Source organism: Fundulus heteroclitus, chromosome 15 (genome assembly GCF_011125445.2).
Source record: "Fundulus heteroclitus isolate FHET01 chromosome 15, MU-UCD_Fhet_4.1, whole genome shotgun sequence".
In the NCBI taxonomy this organism is placed as follows: Eukaryota; Metazoa; Chordata; class Actinopteri; order Cyprinodontiformes; family Fundulidae; genus Fundulus; species Fundulus heteroclitus.
Genome location: NC_046375.1, coordinates 5,085,331 through 5,110,893, shown reverse-complemented (window position 1 = coordinate 5,110,893; position 25,563 = coordinate 5,085,331). Strand labels below are relative to the sequence as shown.

The following is a 25,563-nucleotide window of genomic DNA, read 5'->3' as shown; positions in this document are numbered from 1 at the left end:
GTTAAAACATAGCTGGTAAAATGTTAAAAGATTGATATAACGGCAGCAATTAAAGCGACTGGTTTTCCAAGTTAATAAAAATTCCCAAGGTTCAGCTAAATCTTTAAAACGTCTCTAGAAAAGTCGGGTCTATCAGTTTGACAATTGGTATTTTGGTAATAAATGCAGAAAAACCCGATATTCGGAATGGCCACACAGAGCTGTATAAGGTAATGTGAGAGTCTGCATCTCCAACTCATGCAATTCAAATGTTGTGTTGTTCCTCACCTCACCTAACTCAAATATCACAAAAACAGCCAAGGCAGTCAAACGTGGCTCAGGCAATAAAAGGCGTAATCTAAACCAAGAGACTCACATGGACTTGCAACATATATCAGGCAGTGTGTGACTGATACTCGCAGTGTCATTTTCCTCTTGGAAACAGCTTCCAAATTTCTTATCTACAAGAAAATAATGCATCTACAAATCCCACTGTGTGCTGCTTATCTCTCTCTCTTTCTCTGTGTGTGCTTTAAGCCTGCAGCAGCCCAGGAGAACCTCACTGCAGAAGGAGAATAAAACAGGGCGTTTAATAAAAAGGTATGAATTGGTAGCGATTGGGCGTCGCGTTTTCTCAGGTCCTGCAGAAATAAGCTCCTGGGAGAAGATTAAGCAAACTGATACAGACAGAAGTTTAAAAAGGGGAAATATGGAAAAAGGAAGGTTTTGATACAGGCACTAAAATTTAAGAACTATAAAAATTAATTGGAAAAAGCCAGCCTAATAAACAGGACTGTTTTTACAATACGCTCTGTGTGTGAATGGTTAAATGACATAAACGTAAATATTAATTTATCGACCTGTGACTTATTTGCATTCTTTCTGGAAGGGGAGCGTTTCATGTTAGTGACCAAGTCCAAGTCTCATGTCAGCAACTAATGGGCAACCATCCAGCAAACCTGAGTCAGGCAGCTGCAGCTCTCAAAAAGATCATCAAAAAAAAAAATCTTTTCCTGCAGCTGCAACACAAGGTTGCAAAACACAGGCCAAAGCCCAGAGCTGGATGTCTCTGAACAGATCGAAAAACCCTCCCTGCTCCCATCTAATCTGCCCCCCCACCCGCTGTTTCAATGCATTTAGCAAGCCGCGCGTGCAGCCCGCGCGCCCCATTGTCCTCGCCCTGAGCGGATGGGGCGCGGCGGCAGATTTAAGCAGCGTGCCTCTGAAAAGGACAACAGGCAACTTTGCATCTGAAGGGTTAAATATGCATGAGAGGCCAAAGCGGGTGAGGGCAGCCGTTGTGTGACCCTGCCCCCCCAACATGCAAACATGGACACACTCTCGACCCTACACAGCAGATGGGAGGATGTTCTGAGGTGGCGAACAGCGAGCGACCTCAACCCCCCCCCCCTCCGCCCACCGTTACCGTCTCTGTCGACGACAGCTGGGAGGCAGACATTCCTACTTCTCAGCTTTCAGAAGAAAACAAAAGAGTGTGTTGGGACCCCTCCCACACACACACACGTGCATGGGCTCAGCAGAACACATCCCCCCCTCACTGAAAAACTGTCAAAGTAGCTGTGGGTCGATCAGATTTCAGCGGCTACGAGCGGCGGGTCCAGGACGCCCGCTGAAGGTGAAAGTCTGCATGACGTTGGCGGCTGGAAGCCTCTGGTAGGGGAAGAGAATCAAAAAGTGAGGGAATTTGACCAGAACTCAGCCTGAAACAGGAAGTTTGTGTTTTTTTTTTTTTTTTAACAGAAACATGTCAAGAGACTGCAACACAAGCTCAGTTATGGCTTGAAAGGCAAAAGAAGAGGACGGCCCTCCGTCCGTCATCGGAGTAATGGACTCTCAGACCAACTGCTCAGGCGAGTCTCCATGAGGGCCGACAAATGGCAACAAGTACCTCTGTGTGCAGCCTCTTAACACAATCCGCCTGCTCTGCTGAGAGAAAAGGCACGTGGTTAAGTGTCGGGTGTGAATCTGGGTCGCCTTTCATGCAAACTACTTGCTTTACAAAACAATTACTTAACGTCAAACCCTCTGCATCTGCGCTACAGCGAAGCAAAACCGGAAGCTGCAGCCAGGAGAGAAAAAAATGCAGCGTGTCGTTCTTTTACTGCAGACTGTCGATGCTTATGGATGTTGCTTCTTTACAGCTTTTTTTACATTAATTAATGTAAGATGCTCCAACTTGGGCTCCGCCAAGCAGGGCAGGCAAATTTGATCCTCATATTTTGTGGTGTTTGTTGTGATGTGGAGAAGTATTTACAGCTTCTCTGCGGATGATTCTAGGCAACCGTGTGGCCTCTTAAAAACATAACTTTTATTTTTATCAGTCACATTTACTGATATTTATTGACGCTCTAAACGAATCAACTGTAGAAGAAACGGTAAAAAATAATCTCTACAACACAGTCAGCTTTGGTGGTTACAGACATCAATATTTTCAATAACTAACTTATTTTTGCTGCGATAAATCCAAGTTCTCGCCACAGTAAGAAGATTTTCACGATAACCATTCAATAAAACGGCCATCCCTAGTTTTAAACAGCTCAAATGGGTGATAATTGCATGAGGTTATGAGACGTACGCTTTGGTGCATAAAAAGTCTTATACAGCCTCCCTTTAGCTGGGATGCTGTTGGACTATGATACATAGAGCACTTTATTCGCTATAGCATTGAAAGTGGGGAAATATTGCATATTCTATAATTGTGTGTTGGGTAAATAGGCTGGAGATATTTTTTTCCACTATCAAATAACTTGTTTATCCTTTGGACAATATTTAGTCTGATATTACCTTTATATTCTACTCTTGGTGTTTTTCTTTAGCGCCAACTTTAGATTGACTTGTATTATTTGTTTCTTCTCTGAATCGCTAATAATTGTGTGTTTTTGCCACCGAGTGATAGTTCTGATATGATCAAAACTACCACTTCTACAAAAAGAAACTTGCAGCTATCATGAATTTTTTTATTTTTTTTGATGCGTTATAATCCTGGGGGGGAGATCAAATATCACCAAGTAATAAAAGGTAATAAAGTTATCAAAACCTAAATTTGACAAAACGTCTGAAATAATTACAGGCACATAAAGTAAATTCCCAGTTTTTTTCTTTCTGCAGTTGAAAGTTAAAGTGCTCCAATAGCTGGCCGCAGCTCTGAAAATGCTGTAGGTTGCTGACATTTCTCAGTACGCTGAAGCAGAAAACGCTGACAATAACCCAAATGGATGCACGGCCAGCCTATACTAAGACCATCAGCGCTGCTGTGGTCCTGTTTACTGATGAGGCAATAAAGGACAGAGGGCATCAGTGTGGAGGAAAGGCCACTAGCCAAATACAAAAAAACAAAAGGAATCTCCACACTCCAGCTTAAAGACTGCTTACAGTTTAAGGGGAGAGGATGAAGTAGTAATAGTAATTATTAAAGTCTGTTTAGGGCATCATACCGGTAATATAAAGGAGGATTGGTGAAAGTGGAGGCCAGATTTAAGAGAAAACTGTATTTTTGTCTCCATTCTAACCCCTTTTCAGTGGCAGGGCCATCAGGAATGGTCATTATTCTCCTCTCCCCTACTATCTACAATCACTGTTAATCGTCCGCTGAAGAAGGAGCGGCCCGAAAAACAACAGCGGGGGAAAAAAAAAAAAAAAAAAGAGTCCTCTGGAGTGAAATGCAGTTAGTTAAAGTGAAACAGCTGTACCGCGACCCCACCCCAGACGACAGACGGTACGAATGCGGCAGGATAGCACATGTACGGCCCAGCCCTTCCCTTCAGCAGCGCATCGGTGAGTCCGCCACAACAACCGGGGTTTGCTGTCACTTTTCAATATGTGCTCATTTTTAAGAAGTTATTTAAAAAGTTAACTAACACGGGATCCCCTTTTCTTTTCTTTTTTTTTAAAGAAAGCTTTTGATAAAGTTGAAGATGTAGCAAAGAGAAAGCTGTAAAAAACAGGAAGGGCTTAGTGGGAAGCTGAACGCTGTTGCCAAGTCTCCTCTCTACCCACAGGCAGGCAAGCTGGGGCCTGAAGTGGACTTTAACTCTGTGCTGCAGTGGGAGATAACCAAACATGCGTTACGTTTCGGTCCAATCGGGACGGCTATTACGCAGCGACGTGGAATACCTTTAGATTTTTGTCACCGAAGCCACTGACCGACTAAGCTGCAAAGTAGGGAAAGGATGTTATTGCTAAATTATCTTAACAGTAAGACGTGAAAACAGAAACACTGGCTTTCTTTTTTTGTTCCATGCAGCTTCGATCTAGGCCGCTCGGCTCTAAAACAGCTTGGACGTCGCACCGACAGGCAACGGAGAGGCACGGTGCGTGTAGGACGCCTTGTGCCTCATGTGCAAGGCAGCGAGCTTGTTTGAACAGGATGCTGGTGTTGACTAACCGTGTGACAACACAACCCACGCTGCTGGTGGGTCTGGAAGAAAGAAAGAAAGCAAAAAAACATACACAGAGGAGGAGGAGAGGAACGCTTCGCAGACAGGAACAGAAGAATGTAAGACCAGAGAGGAGTAAGAAATGGGTAAATTGGTTGACAACAACAAATCAAAGAAACAGACCTAAAAAAAAACTGAATCTAATTCCAGGGACAGTAAAAAAAAGCAACAAAACTATCAGGGAAGACTCAGGAACAGGAGCGAGGAGTTCAATCTAAAAAACAAAAATAAAAAAGGGGAAGTAAAAGCAGCAAAAGACGAGAGAGGCTGGGGGATATATTTAGCAGCTCATTAGTTTGAGATGTCCTCTACTCAGCGGGCCGGTCTCTCCGACGAGGTCCTTTGTTAATCATTATGATTGCCTGCTGCTTCAGACAACACTCGTTTCCCAGGAAAAAAATAAAAAAATACTATTTATTTCTCTGCTGTCTGGCTAGGCATCCGATCTGAAACCAGGACCATAAACACAAACTCACTTAAAATGACAACAAAGCGACGATAACTGTAAACCTTAGATCAGACCCACGACCAAAACAGAAAACCCCAAAACAGAAACATGCATTAAGTAGATCAAGACAAAAATATATTTTATTTTCAAGGCGACTGACATCAGTTTTCTTGTTAGATAGCTACGCTAGCTTCCCTGTGTCTAGCAATTAAGAGTATATTAGCTCAGACTAGGGCTGGCCGATATGGACCATAAAGTAATATCTTGATATTTTTAGGCTGAATGCTGATTTAGGATATTTATCTCATTGTTTTTTCATAAAGTAATTGTAAAAAGGCATCTCTGAATCAGAGCTTTAGCCCAAACGTCCCACAGGCTCATTTTTTAGCAAACAGCTGTAGATAAATATGAGAAACTGCTGGAATACATAAAACTATCATTCTAATGCAACACAGACCATCCAGATATAAAACAACATGGTCCCATCATATATCTCTTTTTAAAATAAATCTTGATATTTGTTAAATCTCTATATATTGCCCAGCCCTAGCTAAGACTGCTGTATTGAAGATGATCAGATTAAATACAAGACTGGAGCTTTTCTCTTTTTTTCCCCAACTTAATCATTTAGTAAAATATTTCTTTATAGAGTTTATGATCTAACCTTTTTAGGAGGGTAATTAAGCTTTGCAACAAACACTTATGAGGTCCTTCAGAAACACTAACCGCCCATCCTCGCCTTACGTGCTAGGTTACAAAGTCTATTGGGATGATATCAGATTTTATAGCGGTTTATCTAGCGCCATCACTTCCTGGTTTGTCATTCATTAACCTTTACAGTACAGCAGTGTCAAAAAAACAAACTAAAAAACTCATATTTCCTCTTATATGAACTAAAAGACAAAGTAATCACCACAAAGTGCATCGTGAATATTAAGAAGAAGAATTGTAACCAGCAAAAAGCAACAAGAGTCAAAACGGTAGGAATTACAATCTCCGGTAAGCTTTTGCGCTGCCACGCTGTGCGGCGGCGGTAATCCTCGCCATCTGTGATCGTCTCTGATATCAGAGCGACCCGGACGACACTTTGGAGTGAAAGAAACGCCCCAGCGTCATCTGGTCCGCACCGCAGCATCTGGCTGCCTTTGCCTGGCCAACCGTTTAGCGGGTCCTCCAGCCAATCGGGTCCTGAAGGCCAACTTTAAACGGCATAGGCTGACAGCAAAGACTGATGGATCGAGGGAAAAACTCACAGGTAATGAAAGAGAAAGGGCGGCTGAAGAGCTGCGGCCCTTCAGAGACGGAGCAGAAACAGAACGACAGATCATAGACGGGTTCTACACTGTACAGTTCGCTCTGTCGCCACAGAAAAAGTGAGTTATCAGACTGGTGATCTGGTGGAGATGCAGCTCCGGCATCCTCTATGTACCTTTTTGTAACAGGTGGCACCAGTAGGTGTCACTCTCCATAGGCTGAGCCTCTATAAAAGGGGAAGCTAGAAGGATGGTAGCCAGGAGTTCACTTCCTGTGTCTGGGACCAGGGGTGTGGTCGATCCATGCTGTTGGCTGGCTGGGGTAGGTTGGGAGGAAAATTGTTTTTAAGTTTATCTTTCTCAATATGTTTTTTGCTGATTTGGTGGGGTTTTTTTTATACAGGGCCGCATTATCAGTATTCCAGTGGTAGCGTTACCTGGGCGTGTGGTTGTTCGACGCCGCAGGTAGGCTTTTACATTTACTGTTTGTGTGTCACCCGGGGTCCGTTCTTCGTACGTTGCTTAAAACATCCAAGATCAAATGACACATCCAAGATGATTTCATCCGGCTAATCATGATCCGGCTAATTGGGTTCTTCGAACACACCTGTTGTTTATGATTAGTATGGCTGGATTGAGTTATCTGAGATAACTGTGCGTTCATGCGTTTGTTTAAAAGGGGAAATGTATCGATAGTAGAAACAATGATCAGCAGCGCTGCTATTGGCTGTTCAGCATGGCCAAAGAACGCCCACAGTTTTTCTCCCAAGCAGAATACGAGCTTTTAATGGAAGGTTATGCTGAATTTGAGTCATTAATTAAAACGAACACCTCAAAGTCTGCTAAAGCCAGGAGAGAGGGCTGGCAAAAGCAGCAGACAAATTAATGCATAAATACTGTCCATGGTAGATGTTTGCATTTTAATAATTTCATATTTACTTTGTTCTTTTATATCAGAGCCTCCACGGGACCCACTAGAACATGGGGACAAGTAAAAGTGAAATACAAGAATATTCTACAAAATGGTAGCCTTTAATTATTATACTTTATTTTAAAAAGGCACTTGTTATGTCAAGAGATCCAAATTTCAGTGTCATTCCTTAGAGACGGGAAGTAAAAACTGCAAACTGGGAATTTTAACAAAAAAATCTTTATCCATAAAAAAATAAAATCTTCCTTTTCCAAGTAATACACAGTTTACACGGTAAAACTGTATTGCTTCGTGTCTAGATAATCCATCCATAGTTTTTTCTAATACAATATACGGCTCGAGAGGAAGCAAGCCTTTCAAAGTAAAACTAAACTTCACAATAAAATAGCCCGAACAAATCTTCTTACTGAATAGGATAAAAATAAAAAGCAAACCATCATACAAATAACTTAAATATTTTAGATTTATGGCTCCAACACCACTTTTTCCTCTTTAAAAGCCACTGTTAAATGATGTGTTTGTCTGTTTATAACAGCCACCAAGAAAAAATCTCTCTACACTCTACACTGTCGCGCTGCGCTAAAGGATCCTGTCTATTGCGCAATACGCGATTAATTCGAAAAACTCTGCAAATTATTCTTGCACCTTCCGCAATAGGTTGCTGTCGTAAAAATGAACATGGCTACGACAGACTTCCCTATCTCCTCCGCTTATACAGCCGTGATCTAATCCTGTTTACATGAAATAAACCTGCTCTCGAGTAGGCTTAAGCTGGCGCACATGTTGCTATGACAACAAGTGCAGGATGTCTTTCGAAGAACCAAACGATCCAAGATCATGCCAAATCGTCAACAATTAAATCCTGCTAACTGAGTTAGCGACGTACGAAGAACGGACCCCTGGGCGTGTTGTTTGATGCCGCAGGTAGGCTTTTATATATGCTGTTTTAAGTGATGCAGGTAAGCAGTGTTTTTAATGTGGTTAGATTGATTTGATTAAAGTGTTTTAATGAGTATTTAGTAATTTTGTTTTTTGTTTTGACAGGGTTGTCACTGCTTCCTGCTGTCCTTTAGAGTTTGATTTTCTTTTCTGTTAGTCTGCCCGGTTTGGTTTGTTTTTCTTTTGAGTACTTGTGAGGGTGGTGGACTAACAACTTTGCATTTATTTTGTTTTCTTGTCACTTCCTGTATGCTTATATTCCTGCTAAATTTTAGATATTGGCACCTGTATTTTATTTATATACAATAAAGCTTGGTTTTTAAACTCCCATTTGCCCAAAGAAGCCCCACTCTCTGACCTGTATCGCTTTTCTCCTCAGATTTCAGGAAGATGCCAGAGGTATCGACGCCAGAATGCATTGGTGCGCTCCCACCGCCCCAAAGAGACAACTGCACAGGATCCAGGACCCCCCTGCACCCGCCGGGTCAAGCCGTTTGTAAACTCGGCGTCCGACAAACGCTGGTAACAAAAAGTGTGCCGACTGTGCAGATCGTTGCGGCGCCGCGTAAAGCAACATACTTTAAAGACCACAGGAGATCCCAGAAAGAGGGCATGGCACATTCAGACATTTTCCCCTGTGGTCAGATCAGCGACGCTACGCCGGCCAATAAAGTCTTCTCCGTAGCAGAGAAGGAAGAGCTGTCAAGTCCTGCTCCTAAGAACAGCCGTCAGCAGGAGGATCGATGGGGTTTACGCACAGAGGGTAGGTCAACGCGTGGCTTCCTGGTCGAGCAGGAGAATACTTGTTCGTCCCTCACAACCCCAACTATCAAAAACAGGCGGCCCTCTGCTCACGGTATCTTCTTTCTTTTGTTATTCCACTTCCCTTTCTCACGGATGAACATACATCACCGTCTCCAGCATGAAGCGGGACGCGGCGGGCTCTCTGGTGGGAGATTTCTCGCGCGGCTTTGGATCGACTTCAGATAACGATGGGTTTTAAAAGCCAACACTTATCCGTCTAACTGGTTACAGAACGATGGGTTTGAACATTTTTTTCCCCCCTCCTCCCCTCCGTCCCAGCAGATGGAACAATGTTAAAAGCAGAAAACGTGCTGCGCAAATCATGCGAATGGACCCTTTGGTGCTCCGAGTTCTCATCTCCGCTCTTCCAGCTCTGACTCACACTGTCTGGGCGTACTTCCTCAGAAACATGCCACAAAGGCTTACTGGAAGAAACTGACACCATATTAGGAACTGAGCTCCATGCAGGCAATGTGAGCGGGGATGTCAGATACGCTCAGAAAAATGTAAAAAAAAAAAAAAAAAAAAAAAAAAAGCAACATCCACATAACTTCCAGAAAATCCTGCAGGATTTTCATGAAACCCGAGGTGCTGAAAGCTGCTACATCCGAAATGTGTCCAAAACCATAAACTAAAACGCAATCTGTGAGCAACGGTCGCAAATGTGAATCTGGGGAAGCCGCTTCCCGTGACGCCGGATCCTGGTTACAATGAACAATTGACCAACCGATAAAAAGTCGGGCCTTGAACAGCGATTGCTTCTAAAAATATCCTGACTCTGCTTCCTAAGGGAGAAGGAGACGTTTAACTTTACAAAAAACATAATACAACCAACAGAGGAGTAAGTGAGCTCAAACATGACTGATAAAAATGGAAAATACTCAACTCCCCCTGTCAGTAAACGAAATGACTTGCTAAGAAAAAAATTAAAAATAAAAATAGCCAGCACATTGATCCAGCCAGCTGCTTTTTATTCAAGCGGGTAACAGAGCAGCTAATGGTGATGAAATCTCATATTCATTCACCATCCGCGGGACGTGTCGGGGGATTACCTATGTAAATTATGTATGCTGAGAGGGGGAGAGAGAGAGGCCGGTGATTGAAACGACTAATGACCACTTTAAAGCCTTGGCGATATGATAATATGCACCATTATGAATTCAACTTCATACTTTCACATCATAAACGCCGCAAAACGCATTTCATCTTTTAGATGCTAGAGTTGCTGGTATGCCTCTTGTTCATGCCTATGCACTTCATTTGAAGTCATTTTAATTAAGCTTTTTTTTTTAAAACATAGTCAAGTGTCAATGTTTCTTGTTATTGAAACATGTTAAATCAGGGGTGTCAAACATACGGCCCGTGGGGCGGATCCGGCCCGCCGAACAATTTAGTCCGGCCCTGTGGCTAAATGCATTATCATTATAAAAAAAAAGAACCCCCCCCCCCCCCCAGGGTCCTGTCTGGCAATGTGGCAATAAGATGCCACAAAGAGCTCATCAGATTTGACTTTCACAAGTGGACAAGATAAAAGGAAGAGAATGATAAAACAATTATTGAAAAAAACATGTACTTCGTTTAATTGAAAATATGCAGTTCCTATATTCTCGCTGTGTTTTTATTAGCAGATTAAGCTTCAGGTGTGGAAAAATTCAAATCATTTCTTAATTTATATCTGTTTGATGTATTTTGTCATGCAGGACAGTGTTTTTAAGTTCCAAAAAAAGTGAATAAATGTTTTTCAACATTGTATAATCACTATGATCAGTTCTTATGCATAATGCACAAGTAAATGTTTAACTGAGTAAAAGTATTGTTGAAATTGCACATACTTTTCTTAAAAACGCTGAGGTTATTCATAATATATTGTGTAAAAGTGAAATTAACTTAATATAAAATCAACAAGTCCACATTTATTAGTTCTATTTAATCTTGCAATGAGTTAACTCGTGTGGCCCTCTTGAGATCAGATTAAGCTGAATGCGGCCCCTAGACCAAAATGAGTTTGACACCCCTGTGTTAAATAATAAGACGTTAAAAGGTTAAGAGAGATTGTGTTACATTCCAAAATACCTAAAATCTGTCCTGTCTATATTTATGATGGAAGAAAAACAAGTTGAATCCAAGTACGATGGTCAGTGATTCTTAAATGATTGTAACCAGACTCCAAATACCTGTTGCTGTTTTTACTGTCGCCGCTTTTGTGTGAGAAGTGCCACTGATGCGCCGTGCGACCACAACTTGTGCAGCCAATGAATAAAATAAAATCACTGCATATTTCATCAGCGCTGCCAGCAAAAACTGTATTACAGACTTTGCACATCATTTTGTACGCAACATGCCTTTGCTTTGAACAAACGGACCTCCTCTTGCTCCATCGACAGTGAGGCATAGACGCCGTGAGCAAACTGGGATTTGTTCTTACTTGTGCACTGAAGGTAGGACTCTCTTCAAGACCGTATCTAAGCTACTCTTTTTTTTTTGTCGACATCTGTGCAGTAATGGTTTGGTAAAATTGTACACCTAAAAGGTAATTTGAGTACAAATGGTGCATTTAAATGAAAGCAAAAAAAACCTAATGCTGCAGTAAACGCACCCTAAAGGGCACATGAGTTTACTGAAGGCTGCAGAGGCACGTAATGCGTTGCATAAACCTGCAGAAATATAAGGCTCGCCTTTTAAGCACTTATTTCCGAATGCAAATGGACTAGCAAGGCCATTCTGACGGATACAGCGCTAATATTAGCAGTAGCATCTAAATGTATGGTGAGAAAAAGCTTGAAACAGGAGCTGTAAACAGCGTCGCAACAACAATGTACGACTTTTTTGAATGATATCGACAGATAAGCAAAAGAAAAACAGCAAGCATGTTAAAAGCAGCGCTAAACAGAACCGGCCCCATCGGCCTCTACATGAATCATGCGTGTTACATAAGACAGACTGGGATGATGCGCCTGGGATCAGCATCTCCTCCCATCCTCTCCTCACTCCCTCATCTTTGATTCATTTCTGATTGTTGCCTTTTCTCGTACCCATAACCGCTAATTATTTAAAAACAGTAAAAAAAAAAAACAGACCAGATGAACTAAGCCCCATGAATGTGTCAGGTTTTAAAAACGCAAACCTCTCGTCTTGTCACAGTCACTGCGGCTCTTGGTGGCGAGGACATCCGGCACATTTCACAAGCCTGTGATGTGTGGACAGCACACGTTGATGACTGCGTAATACATGCTAGGAGGCTGAGTGTACGGGAAGAGATACTCAAGTGCTTAAGATTCAGAGATAAACCAGACCTTTGGTAAAAAAAAAGGTGAAGCTGATCTGTAACTTAAAGTTATCAATGACGTAATTAAGAAAAGCATGAGGATTTCAACCGGAGAAAAGGTGCACTGCCTCCTCAAGCGGAGGGGTTTAAGTATCTTGTTCATGAGAGCGATGGTAGGATGGAGCGGCAGATGGACAGACGGGTCTGTGGTGGTGAAGAAAGAGCATAGCCAAAAAAAGAAAAAAAAAAAGAAAACAAAGCTGTGGATTAACCAGTCCGTCTACCTTCTGACCCTCACCTACAGTCATGAGGCGTGGATCATGATGGAAAGGACGAAATCCCGGACACAACGTCCGAACTAAGCTTCCTCTGGAGGAGATGATGGACGGATGTAGTATTAGAAACTGGAAACGTTTCACTTCAAGTTATATGTATGAAATAAACCTGATATTTCCCATTAAAGCGTCGTATTTGAGGAACCAAGCGCCGCTCCAGGTCAAGGTTTCGAATTAGACGTGGATTACCTCTCACTAGACAATAAATGTCATTCTGGAAGCACAATTCATGGGTGAGCCATGACCACGGGTCAACATCTTCTCCCCGTTTAACCCCAACAGCAAAGGAAAATTGTTGTGAATGGATTCACGCAGCGCTAGAACGAGATCCCAGCTCCCGCTCTGAGGCGAAGCAACCTGAATGACTCCAAGGGTAAAGATAGGATTTAATCTGACTGACTCGTAAGGCAAGGTTAAATAAAATCAATTCACGAGAGACGGTCAAAGATGGCGCTTTATCCAGCGTGTACAATGTGCGAGCACAGATAAAAAAAGGAAAAAATAAATAACAAAACACGTGTGCGTGTGAGTATGCTGGGGGTTCTGGCTTACCTGAGGCGTGACCATGAGGGAGCAGGATGAAGAGGAGGAGAAGTGCAGAGCCAGCCAGTCTGTGGGCTACAGAGGAGGAAGAGGAGGAGGACGGGGCTCTCGTCGGAAACGCTACCATTCCATCGCACATCTTTTCCTCCGACAAACCAGCGAGAGTCCTCTACGGCTTAACCTGTCCGAGCCACACGGCGACGGGAAGGGACACAGGGGGAGGGGAGGAGAGGGGAAAGAGTGGATTACCATCGTTATTTAGCCAGGATTACGTAAGCATGAAGCAACACAGAGCGAAAGAAAGGGAACCACGAGAGGCGGCTGGACAGACGGAGAGAACTCCGCGTCCGCAGTGTAACACTGGGTTGGTTCACCCACAACTTTATGGATAAGAGTTTTATCATCAATGTACACCAGCAACAGCACCATCCACCTGACTGTTCTTCTCATCCTGCCTCAATCCCTAATCTTTGCTTTGGCCCAGGGTCCGTCAGCGTAAGCCCTTAAGAGCACCAGGCTGCGTGTGACGTAACAACAACACAGATCTAGAACTGATATATAACACAATCCAACCTGGGTGAGGAAGCTCTGAAGGGGAAACGCACTAAGTTTTCAGAAGGGTTACATTTGATTTGTAATCGGCGTTATGTCCAGAGTTTATCGAGCGCTTGACACCGTTACAGCAGTACTGCTGGCGAGGCAACGACCTCTGGATGTCTCATAAACAAATAATAAGAGAAACGCTAACAAATGTTTTCAGCGGGGACTTTAAAGTGTCGTGTTAAAAAGTGTTCAGCTGTGTCAGCAGCATACACCGCGCAGCGGGCGGCTGCTGCAGCAGACTTTAATGGACGAAGCAAGGAAATATTAAGATAGCAGCGTGGGGCGTCGCTCGCCTTCAGATTCCTGTAAGTGTTTTTTTATAGCCCTGATAAACCGACGTTATCAATCTACAAGTTTTCACTTTCGTTTCCTTCAGTTTGTGCTATTCCATGGGTTTTCACCAGTTTTTTAAAAAGGGAGTTAAGTTTGAAAAAATAAAAAATAAAAACCTTTGCAGAAAACATAAAATGTGGGAATTTTGAAATAGCACACACATTTGTATTAAATTTTAAACTTGACTTTTAATTGAATTTACTAACCCTTCAGCTGTAGTCGTTTTTGAAGTGTTCTCTAAATAAAGATGGAATTGTCGTCACAGCAGTGCGAATCGCACAGATACATTTGAAAAAGCACATTTTCCGATGGACATGTGGGTGAAAAGTTGTTTAGAAAGGGCAAGGAGACCATTACTGAAGTGTTTTATGTTTTAGGGCAACGCTAATGGCATGTTTTCACTGGAGCCCCGGTGGCACAGGTCAAACACGTGCTAATAATGCCTAGCTTCGGAGTGCAAGTGTGAAATGCTGAACCGTCATCCAGTCCTGCTTCAAAAGGCATTCGACAGTAAAGTATGTGAGTCGGATCCTGGTCACTTCAAGATGGCAGGGAACGGCTCATCCAGGTGCCGAGGTTAGTTTTCACTGAAGTTGCTGGGAGAGCGATCAAAGCTGTCCAATTCTTTCTAGGAAAGTGTTACTGGACGGCTCATATGGAGGCTCTGAAAATGACAACAACAACAGGTGGACAAAACCAGCCAGCTGGCAGCTAGCACCTGCTGTGTAGAGCAAATGTGGCAATAAAGTAAAAAGTAACAAACTAGCCTTCCTCATTGTAAATAGTTCCTATTTAAAGTCGTTATGTGATACAGCCTGAAGGGTATTGTGTTTAAATGCCATCCACTCATGTCATGTAGGCTGTTCCCCTTGAAAGTAACCAAAGCCGCTTGATGCGTCTCCATGTCAGTGAGACTGCTGTAGCGGCTAAAATACTGGGTGAAAACGTTACACCAAGCAATGGCAAACAACTTATTTAGCTTGTTGTCATTGAGGAAAAGCCACGGGAAGGTCGGTCCCACAGTTTTTCCCCCTCATCTACTGGCTGCGTTGAGGCCCCCCCTTCCACAAACCACCGGAATCGTACCGCAAACCCCGCCAGCATCAACAAGCAGGGCAGTAAACGTAAAGCTGCACTTGCTGTCGAACAAGCTCAAACAAGGTTGCGGTTTCACTTTCTTATCCGTTTGCTGTAGTTCTGAGCTCATACCATGGATGAGTACACCGTTTATTGAAATGTTTTACTGATCATTTATTGAGCTGTGGGTTTTCCGGGACGACCCTGGTTTATCTTATGGTTAGGAGATTTTATTTTGTATTTTTCACAAAAAGGATGTGTTTTACTTTGCAAAAAAAAATAAAAGTGTCTCTCTTTCTGCCCAACTCACAGATCAAATTGCTGCGTAGCTACGACCAAGGTAGAGCAGAGGTCTACCCTGTTTGGAGATACGCAGAACAGCTGCAGCAAACCACAACCTTAATAGTGGCCGCCGTGCAACTCGCTACGTTTTGTTTCGTGCTTCAAAAGTGCAACACACTATTTCAATGATAAGGTTTCAATGCTCTAAGCACGAATGACCCTTTCCTCTCCAAGCCTAAAAATGAGTCAGCCTCTTGCTGATAAATGTGCTAAATTGTGTCTCGGTTATCTAACGCTAACACGGGAGCCACGTTCAGTTCTGAGTCACTGAGTCTGTTCATTTGCCGACCTGTGAGTCCATAAACGGTGTTTGCCACCATCTTGGTAGTCCATCACTCCATTGAGTCAGTCACTCCGATAGCTAGCTGACAACATTAATAACAAATTATTCAAAGGGTTTTATTAATTCATAAATTAGTAAGGATTTTTGTTAAATCACTTTATTAAAATGTGTTATTAGGGTTAGCCCTAAACCCCAGTGGACTGGTTGAACACCAAGACATTGTTGTCCTTTAATAGCTTTTATAGCTGATTGGGCCTCATTTTATTAATTTATTTTAAAACCTCGGTTTTTAAAAAACACATTCACACAAAACTGGGAATATGCTGCATTTTTATGTTTAATTGTTTCCGATTTGTTTTTATTAGTTATTACATATTTTTTTTACCATATATCACTCGTAGTGCTTATGCTTTTCCTTTTTACGTAGTAGTTTAAATGTTACTAGCTTGCCATCATCCTCTTGACTAAAGTATTTTAACTGGAAGTTGAAGTATTTTCTTAATAAATTCTCATATTTGAAAGAGATTCTTGAAATAAGTCGTGTTTATGCTGTATGTGTGTGTGTAGTGCTTGCTCCTTGAGATCGGCAGTGCACAAATTCACTCCATCTATTGTTCTACAACACCACACCTCACCAGGAAGGTATTCATAGAACAATAACAGAGACTGAGAGCTGTTTGGCTCTTATTTCCAAGTAATCAGGTGGTGGCCTCGTTTAAAGCTACTGACTTTGTTAATAAGTGACTTTGGCACTTATAGTTATTCAAAGCCAAACAAAACCACTACTTGCACAACATTGTATGTAGAGAGCGCACTGCTTAAAAAAAATGAACCAAAAAAACAACTTGTTTAGATATCCTCCTCAGGGGTAATTTATGACACCATTTAGGGCTGTACAATATTAGAAAATGTGATGGCAATATCAGTTTTCCTCTCTCATCTGTGCTTCCATCACTGTGTGACCTTTGACTTCTTGGGCAATTTCATTAGAGTCTGCAGCCTTCAAACTATTTCATACTAGAGTATGAAAAATTTAAGTTCAGAACATTTGAAATATATTAACTTATGACAACGGACTCACAAAATATACTGTGCATTCTTAATATAGTCAAAAAGTTCAGAACAGCTGCATGACTTAACAAAACTTCCTAAAGTTTATCAAGTATCTGTCAGATTCACTGCTACAAATAAACTAAAATGCATCTACTTACTTGATGCATCTCTAAAAAAAAGAAAGAAAAAAAAAAAGACAACTGTAGAGTCAGCAACAGCCATTTTAGTAGGATGTGATTCATTTATATAATTGTTGCCTCTCTTCTGAATGTTGTGTGCTTCTGTGCGTTTAGATTGATCGACCTGTTTCACATTAAAAAAAAACACAACAACAAAAAACCACACAAGCATCAGCATCCTCACCGCACGCTAGCTTTCTGTTGTCGCCATGAGCAGAACGGACGCGTACCTGCATGTGGTGCATGCTGGTGGGAAGGAGTGACGCAAGTCAGGTTTGGCAGGACAATTTGGGTAGTGTATTCAGCCAAAAAGCAGGTAGTGAACACACACACACACACACACGGGGGACCTGAGAATGCCATCTGATGCACTGATAACTCCTCGTTTGTTCACGCTGCAATTAGACCACAGAGGCGGCTTCAGTTTGCCGTTTTTAAACAGCCTTTGCTATCGCAGCGATTGTCCCTTTCCTTATATACTGCGCCAAAAAAAAAACCCCCATCAAGGATAAAAATGAAGCACTTGGCGGCTGTAAATAGCAACCGAAGATTGAAGACGCCGCAGGGTTGAGCTCTTGGAAGAAGAAAAAAAAAAAAAAAAAAAAAAGCAGTGAGCAGCCAGTTCATCAGAAAAACCTAAACTTAAGCAGAATTATTTTGCTTTCACACAAAACCCCTTACCTGATCGGAGCTAAAGCCCTTAGTCACGTTTGCGGATCCCTTGATTTGCTGACTATGTGCTATAGGTACAGATGAATTAATATCTCAGCAAAAGCGACCGCGCGGTTCAGGTCTGGATGTCAATCTGACCTGCGGCTGCGTGCGGCTCCTGACAGATACTGACAGCCGCGCTGAGCGTGACGCATCACATTAAGGTGTGTTGTCCCATTTCAGACATCAACAAGTTTAGCTTCACGGAGCATTTTACATTTAACATTAATGACGGGGTCGCTGCTGCTTTATGAAGCCGTAGGCCCCGACATCTCTGAACAACACCAGAGAAGCTCGGCTTTAAAGATGATTGAAAAAGAGGAGGATAAAGAAAAAGATATATAAAGACCCAAAGCAACTACAGCATTGCTGCTACAGACAATAAACACACAACTTCCTTCTTTCATAACTAAACGAGTCAGTTTGTGGTTACTGCACATTTTAAACGATTGTGAAACATGTAATAGACTAAAACCACAATAAAGCCAAAAATAAATGCCATGGATACTGTATGCAGCTATTCCCCCCCCCCCTTCCATGTATTAAGGAACTCTGGCATGAACCGCCATAACCTGCCATGCAGCTACCCATCAAAACTGGTACTGCCAGTTTTTCCTCACCGCTGCGTTTCGGTGTAGGCCTACAGTAACACAAGAGCGCCAGTGATCAACTAAACATCAAAAGCATCAATCAACCAAAACAAAAAAAAGAGAACACAGCGTTTAAGAAATGGAAATTTTTACAAGCCAAGACAATAGTCTATAGTCATCCACTGGGGGGGAAGACTGTAAGTCCCCACTTCAGACAGCAGCAATATAAGCAGCCAGCCAGCCAGCCAGCCAGCAGGCTGCTACTGCAGTTCTTCAGCTGCCCGAGGCTCCTGGAATGCAAAGGGAGCCAAGGAGAGCAGCAGCACAGACATGTGTCCGGGAACAGAGAGCACTCAGTGTGCCAAAGAAACAGCCGAGAGGAGGTTTCCACCCAATAGTGCTGCTGCTGCTGCTGTTGCTGGTAGAGCCTGCGTAGGGAGCCCAGAGTCGGGGCTCTGCATGGCAGCAGAGAAAGGAGCCTTTGTTATGCAGCATTATGGACTGTTACGGCCCACAGCTACTCAGCATCCCCTTCCCCTGCTGCAAGGAAGGGACAGAAACACGCAGAAAGAGCACAATGCATAGACACAGATAAAAAAAAAAAGAAGAAGAGAGATACAGAGACTAAGAGATAATGTATCAAAAGATGAAAGATTCATGGATAGCACCTCTTCCAACAAGCAAATACAAGTTGGAATATACAAAAAAAAAATGGGTTGCAGGAGGGGAAAACTGAAATCAGAACTTCATTCGCCCACCATCCAGCTCACAACCAGGTTGTAATTCATTGGGACGTTTTTGTGATTGTGTAGCTGCGTTGGCACGGATAAAAAAGTAAGGCAAACTAACAACTCTGGGTCAAGTCAGCCGTTCGCACCGCCGCGTTACGGTTTCGTACTTGGAAACCGAGACAGAAGAGAGAAGACAACACGTCCTTCCCGTTAGGCAGATCTATGCTGGTCTTCATGAGTCTAGAAAATGGCCACATAAAATAATAAAAAGACCCAAAATTGCCTAAATTGAATGTTAGTTTGTCAGAGAACTAATTAAAATGTTTAAAACAACTAGAAATTTCACCAACACTGGACGAGGACCCTGGTATATCTTGCCATTTCGTGCTTGTTTGACATTTTGCATCCACATACTCAAACATTGAGTATGATTCTATTTCTCCTGGTAACATTTTGATGAAATAGTTGTAATATAATCATAGTGCATGAATAATTTAACCTAAGGATACTTGTTTTTCATCCCATTTTCATTCACTGTATTTTTCCTCATAATCTCTCATACAAATCTGGGCCAGTTGACTGATATGAGAGATTATGGCCCATGATAAAGCTGAAAAAAAAAAAAAAAAAAACAACCTCATCATGACAGATATTTCTTGTGGTCACCTTATGACATTTACTTGTAGTGAATCACAGGTAGATTACATAAGAGTGCCTTCATTTTTTTTATTGCAGGTTCAAGCGTATCAACTTTTCTTAGTCAGCTGGCCTGAAATGTTTTACTTGCTTTAGGGATGCATACCAACATCATTCTTTAGCATAATTAGCTTAACCTTTCTGTAAAGGACTAATCCAACTCACCATATGTGTCATAGTGATTTTTGTTGTACTTCCAGTTTGTTTTGCTATATTGTTGTAAAACGCCAACTTACCAAGATAGAATCCTACTCTGCCAAAAACGAGTTTACATCCACAAATTAACGAAGTAACATCACATAAGGCCGATTTGTCTTATCTAATATGTCCTTTTGTCCTCTTTCTATTAGCACGTTCTAAATCAAAGTCTTCCTTTGATGTTTTAAAACCGTTAAATCACATTTGAGAATGCATCGGGAATATCAGCCAAATCTCGCAATATTAAGAGACAAGAAAAGTTTGTGAAGAAGGCCAGACCAAGGTCCTGTTTACACGCCTGTTTTTTTGGTGTGGTGAAAACAGAAAAGTTTTGCTGCGTTTCTACTGTTCGTCTACATCACAACGGCCCGCGTTTTCTCTGACAACGGCATGATTTGAAAACAGGCGGAAGGTTTTTAAAAACATCCCGGTTTCAGTCGTGTAGACAGGAAAGAACGACGAGGCAGTTTTCATTCAGCATGGAATAAAAGGTGATAATGGCGGTCTGCGGTCGGCCTGAGTTGTATGGCTCAGCCAATTACTACCAAGACAAGTCCAACTTCACTAGATATCTCCATTGTACTACTGTATTTCTGGCTTGTCGCCTGCTGTGTGAACGGACATCGATAAGATCAGGAGAGCGACAGCAAGCAAAAATGGCTACATTGTGGCTCCATTCGCACCTTTACACAAATCATTAGCCACGCTTACATGGACAAAAGTTATCGGAATAAACGGCCGATCAGAATAAAAATGCGTCATGTAAACAAGCCAATTGGAATATTATGATCAGATTAAGCTCAATCTGAGTGAAACTGCAATTCCGATTGAGTGGAGTGGTTCATGCCGATTGATAATCCGATCAACGTGTATTACAACGCTCGTCAGGCTCAAGTTATTCCGAATAGGGATAACTAAACGGAGCGAATGTGTGCCCGGCGTAAAGGTTTACATATTTTCGCTTTGGGGAGGGACGGAAATACGTCGGGAAGCAAAACCGTCGGGGGCTCCCGACACAACCTTTCTGTTCGAAAATATAAGAGAGCTCAAAATTGCTGCTTACTCTGTAACGTTTCAGTCGTAATTAGAACATCGTGCAAGTCCAGCATGGGCGCTCGGAAGACAAACAAATTCATACAAAACTGCTTTGTTTACTGTTTTTGTAGTTTACAAAGACATCAGTACTTCTTCTGTGTTTTTTTTTTTTTTAGAGGAATTTGATAACTGCGCATGTCAGAGTGGTTCTATTCTGAATACAGCAAGGTGCATATAAACGCACATTATGATCGGATTAATCGATTGTGTGTCCATATAAAAACAGTACAACCCTGTAAACATAGATGATGGTGCGTAAACAGGGCCCAGGATCGGACTGGAAATCCAAATGCTTCAGAATCAATGTCGAAAAACTGTTCTCAGTCACTCATCTGCCACAGTATTTACCCACGCAGACGGATTCCACCCCTGCGCCTCTTGTGATGTCATCAACCTACACACACAAAAAACAAACAAACAACCAAATCGTGCTTTTGAAATCGTTCTATTTTATCAAATTTCGCTGCCGAAATCCAAACTTCGCTACACAACCATACTTTCCTGTCAGCATAAGTCTAAGTGAGCAAGCACTAGGCAGCTAGAGAGCACCTTTAAATCATTTCTGCATATGCGTGTCACAACAACATCAACCCCAACACACAGGAACAGTCGACTTGGACAGCCCCCCAACTCCCCGCCTCTCTTTGTTCTCCCAATGTAAACACTTCACATTTGGACTTCCCTGGTCTATGCAATATCAATAGTCACCCCCCTCAAAAAAAAAGCAAAAAGCCCCGCAAACCGGAAGCAAGTGAAACTTTAACTGGAACAAAGGCCAGTGAGTGGGCGAACGACACGACAACGTCGCATCGGCTAACAAATCCCCCCGCGACTGTATCAAACGTGATCCTAAACCGGAGTCACACGCTTAGACACGTGTGACTGCCCTGGCTGAGAGGCTTTTAAACAAAGAGTACAGTGGGCTGACATGACAGAAACAAATCAATCGAACCCTAATAACAAACAACACACACACACACACACACGTAAAGAAGTTAGGACTTTTACCGACTCACCAGACAAAGTCGGCACACCTCCGACTTCCTCGTACCTTTTTTTTAATTGTTCTACCAACACAGCGAGCCTCACAGCTGTTAGATCGAACCAACCGACGACAACAAATGTTAATGTAAAACCCTCAAAACATTATAGTAAGTTTTTATGTTCCCTTTCTTTTCCGAATTATTAAAAACTTAAAAACACGACAAGTCAAAATCGGCACATTACGTTCATAACGTCCACAGAGGAACACTGCTAGCTTAGTTTCACATCGAAAGGGAGAGAGAGAGAAAAAAAAAACCCGACAATGGCTTATTCTCCTTTGGCAGAACAGTAAACGTTAGCCGGACAAGTGTGCTCGTTTTTTTTAGCCTCGTTTGTTGTTTCGAATTGAACTAATTCAGACAGAACGGTAGACTTTTTTTGAGGTCTCCTAGTGGCCTATGTGTGCTTAGCTTGCGAAAAAAAAGACACACAAAAAAAGACTCACCAACGTAAAGGTTAACAGCGGCGAGCGCTCCTCTGCCCCGGTTCACATTCGAGGCATTAAAAAGGCAGTTCTTAAAAAAAAAAAACGACACCCCTCCGGCTTAAATATGAAAAAAATGGACGCAGAATAGAAGCGTTTGGCCGTCGACGTCTCGTTTGCCCTGCTCCGTCACTCCTTGTCCTCCTCGACTCGCCAGCTCTTTATTTTAGGTGAGCGGAAACGCTCGCTGGCTGCCGTGAGAACTCTACAGGGCTGCCTGGTTCGCTCCTGCGCGGTCTCCATGGATACCTCTGTAGAAAAGGGGGCGGTCCCACAAGCGCGTCGCGGCGTTTCAAAATAAAAGCTCGAAGGTCCGACTTGAGAGACAAAAGACTCACAAGAGCACAAGGGAAAAGCGAATTCCGCACAATAGAAAGGCCAAATGCTGTGTTGTGCAATTAATGTCCACCATTTAAAATCATGACACAGGAAAAAAAAGAGCAAAGAAACATATTTTGTACTCATGTTTTTCCAATTTCAAACAAATGCAGCCCTACCTGTTTTACACACACACAAAACAATGCACAAGGTGTGTATTTCAGCATTTTTCTCATGGATAAACCTTACCTTACACTCTCACAAACACCTACAGGTGCTTGGATCCAGGTACAGACTCACTTCCATACAGAAAACCCCTATTATTATCTCCAGCTGTCACTTTATACATGTCGTATTAATTAATACTGTATATACTTCAGTGATGGTATCAAGACGTTACTTGATTGTGTCTGTAAATACTTTATCGGCTGGTTGTGCTGTTCTTTTTACATCTCCCTTTGCAGGTAAAGAAGTAGATTGAAGATGGTGTATCGTTCTCTCCCTTTTCTCTCCTCATTCTTTCACCTTTTCTCCTTTTTTATCTTCTACCTTGTTGTTTTAGTGTCCATATAACATTAAATATTCCCTGCATAAATTATAATAAAGCTACTTGCATGTATAAATCAAGCGGAGCACTATGGCGAAAGCGGTACGGCTCTGCTTGTGAAAGTAAAATCTGTTGGGCTTTTTTTTGACAATTCTTATTTGCCACATTGTCAGACAGGGCACTATAAAAAAATACACAAGGTAAATCACCTTAATAGAAAAGCAAAAACGTAACCTTTATCTTTAGTGAAGGCATTGGTATGTATAATATTTGAGACGTCCAAAATAAAAATTATATTAAAAATCAACATGAAGTATAAGTTTAAAAAAAAACTTGCAAAGAAGACCTTTGTTTATTGTTGTTATATGTGCAAAAGATCTTGGTCCAGTATCTTTCGCCGCATCCATTCACCAGAGCTGCCTCAGATGGTGACTAGAAGGTTTCCCTTTCGAAGATTCACTTTTGCTCAAAGTTCTCTCTCTGTGAGAGGTAATACTCTCTGGAATTCACTCCCAGTCAATTTAAAGTCTGTGACCAGTTTATTCATTTAAAAAAGAAGAAAGAAAGAAAACAGCACTGTTGTCATGTTCAATTTGTTTCATTGCTGCTTTATTCCCTTTGCTGAATTTACTTCTAACAGCATGTGTTGTTAATATCGCTGTCAACTCTTTTGCCATCACTTTGTTTTCTATAGCATTTAAGTTATATTGTTTTTAAAAGGCCATCTGGGGACAAATGCTGCAAATGAGTTTACGCTATAAGCGCCACGATACAGGCATGGGACTGCTGTCTTACCCAGTTTGTTGTTGTGTATATCTGGCCCTATCAAATAAGCGTAATAAAGGGAGAAAAAAAAGCAACAATAAACTAAGAGTCTTATAGCATTGGGGACCAGGCTCTGTACAAGTAGGTAAGAAACAAGCTGACAAAAGGAGATCCAGGCAGCTGGAAAAACCTCCACTAAAAATCATTAAAGAAAGTGTAAATACGGTGTTTCAGCATCAGAAGACCTATATGTAGACTTCAGCTCGGCCTTCAACATCATTAACCCAGACATCCTCCACTAGAAGCTCACAGTGCCGGCCTCTACCTGTCAGCAGATCACCACCTTCATCCTCTCCTGCTGAGGCACCATCAGCCCTGGTGCTCCCCAGGGATGTGTTCTCTCCCCGCTCCTCTTCTCCCGGTACACGAATGATTGCAACTCATCGCATCTGTCTGCGAAACTCCTGAAGTTTGCAGATGACAACTACCGTCGCTGGTCTGATCCAGGACAGTGACAAATCTGCACACAGACAGGTCGGCTGCTCCACTGATGATGTCAGAACCACCCCTGGAGCTTAATCTTAAGATTAGTCTGTTCTGGGTTCGTCCATCACTGTGTGGTTTAGCTCATCCACAACAGTGGACCAGTCCAAGCTGCAACAAACAATTAGATCTACAGCGGGGATTATCAGGGCTGACCTTCCATCCATTCAGGACATATACAGGTCTATGTTAAGGAAAATGGCAGCTGACATGTCTGCAGACCCCACGCATCCTGTGCACAAACTATTTCAACCTTTACCTTTAGATCGACGCTACAAAGCACCATTTGCAAAAATCAGCCGCCACAAAGACAATTTCTTCCCCCAGGCTTGCTTGCATATCAAAACCTGTTTTTTTCCCATTTTCTTTGCATATTATATAAAAAAAAACATACGCATATGCATCATGCTATTTATGTATTTATATTCATACCCAATGCCGTGAATATGCTGTAGCCTGGGTCAAACTCCTTAACTGCGCACACAAATCATGGAAAATGAATGATTCTGACTCAGTATTGAATTTGCCAAAACAGAATTACATTTTGCATATTAAGCATTAGTGGTTAAATGCTAAGGTGAAGAAATATAGTTTCAGCTTTCATTGAATTTAGAGAACTAGCATCTCAGGCAAGCATTTAAGCTTTGTATAGTAAACATCACAAGGAACTAGAGATGATGTGAGAGGCCTTCAGGACATATTAAGACAGCTGATGAAGATATTCTAGTGGGCTGTGTTAAACACAGAAGGATAATGTATGGAATGAATGATAGCAGGAGAACGCTTCCATTTTTCAACTATTCAATGTAAATTTGCTTGCAAATCAAATTAAACTAGTGTGAAATACATCCAACTAACACAAAGATACAGCTTTGGAAAAAAATTACATTTTGATCACCTAACAGGGGAAAAAAAAAATCTCTACAATGGTGCTTAAGAACCATAGTTTTGTGCTTCTGCTTTGGCAGCTAGTATATTCTTCCACATATTTTTCCTAGTTGTTTTCAGCTTATAAAG

At 42.0% G+C, this 25,563-nt stretch overlaps 1 protein-coding gene and 2 long non-coding RNA genes across 3 annotated transcripts in view; 2 read left to right on the top strand and 1 right to left on the bottom strand.

Annotated features, from left to right (window-relative positions):
- susd6 (sushi domain containing 6) overlaps positions 1-22,594 on the bottom strand; it is a 38,869-nt gene extending 16,275 nt beyond the window's left edge. The window contains exons 1-2 of the mRNA XM_012877139.3: positions 22,335-22,594; positions 12,964-13,135 (exon numbers count right to left, since the gene is read on the bottom strand). Coding sequence (XP_012732593.2) covers positions 12,964-13,093 — 130 coding nt within the window. The 5' untranslated portion in view covers positions 13,094-13,135; positions 22,335-22,594. The remainder of the gene's footprint in view (positions 1-12,963; positions 13,136-22,334) is intronic.
- Positions 3,636-4,816, top strand: LOC118556155. The gene is made up of 2 exons (XR_004932828.1): positions 3,636-3,774; positions 3,999-4,816. It is a non-coding gene; the product is annotated as an uncharacterized LOC118556155 (long non-coding RNA).
- On the top strand, positions 8,517-9,729 carry LOC110369431. The gene is made up of 2 exons (XR_004932829.1): positions 8,517-8,770; positions 8,929-9,729. It is a non-coding gene; the product is annotated as an uncharacterized LOC110369431 (long non-coding RNA).
- Positions 22,595-25,563: the final 2,969 nt, after the last annotated feature.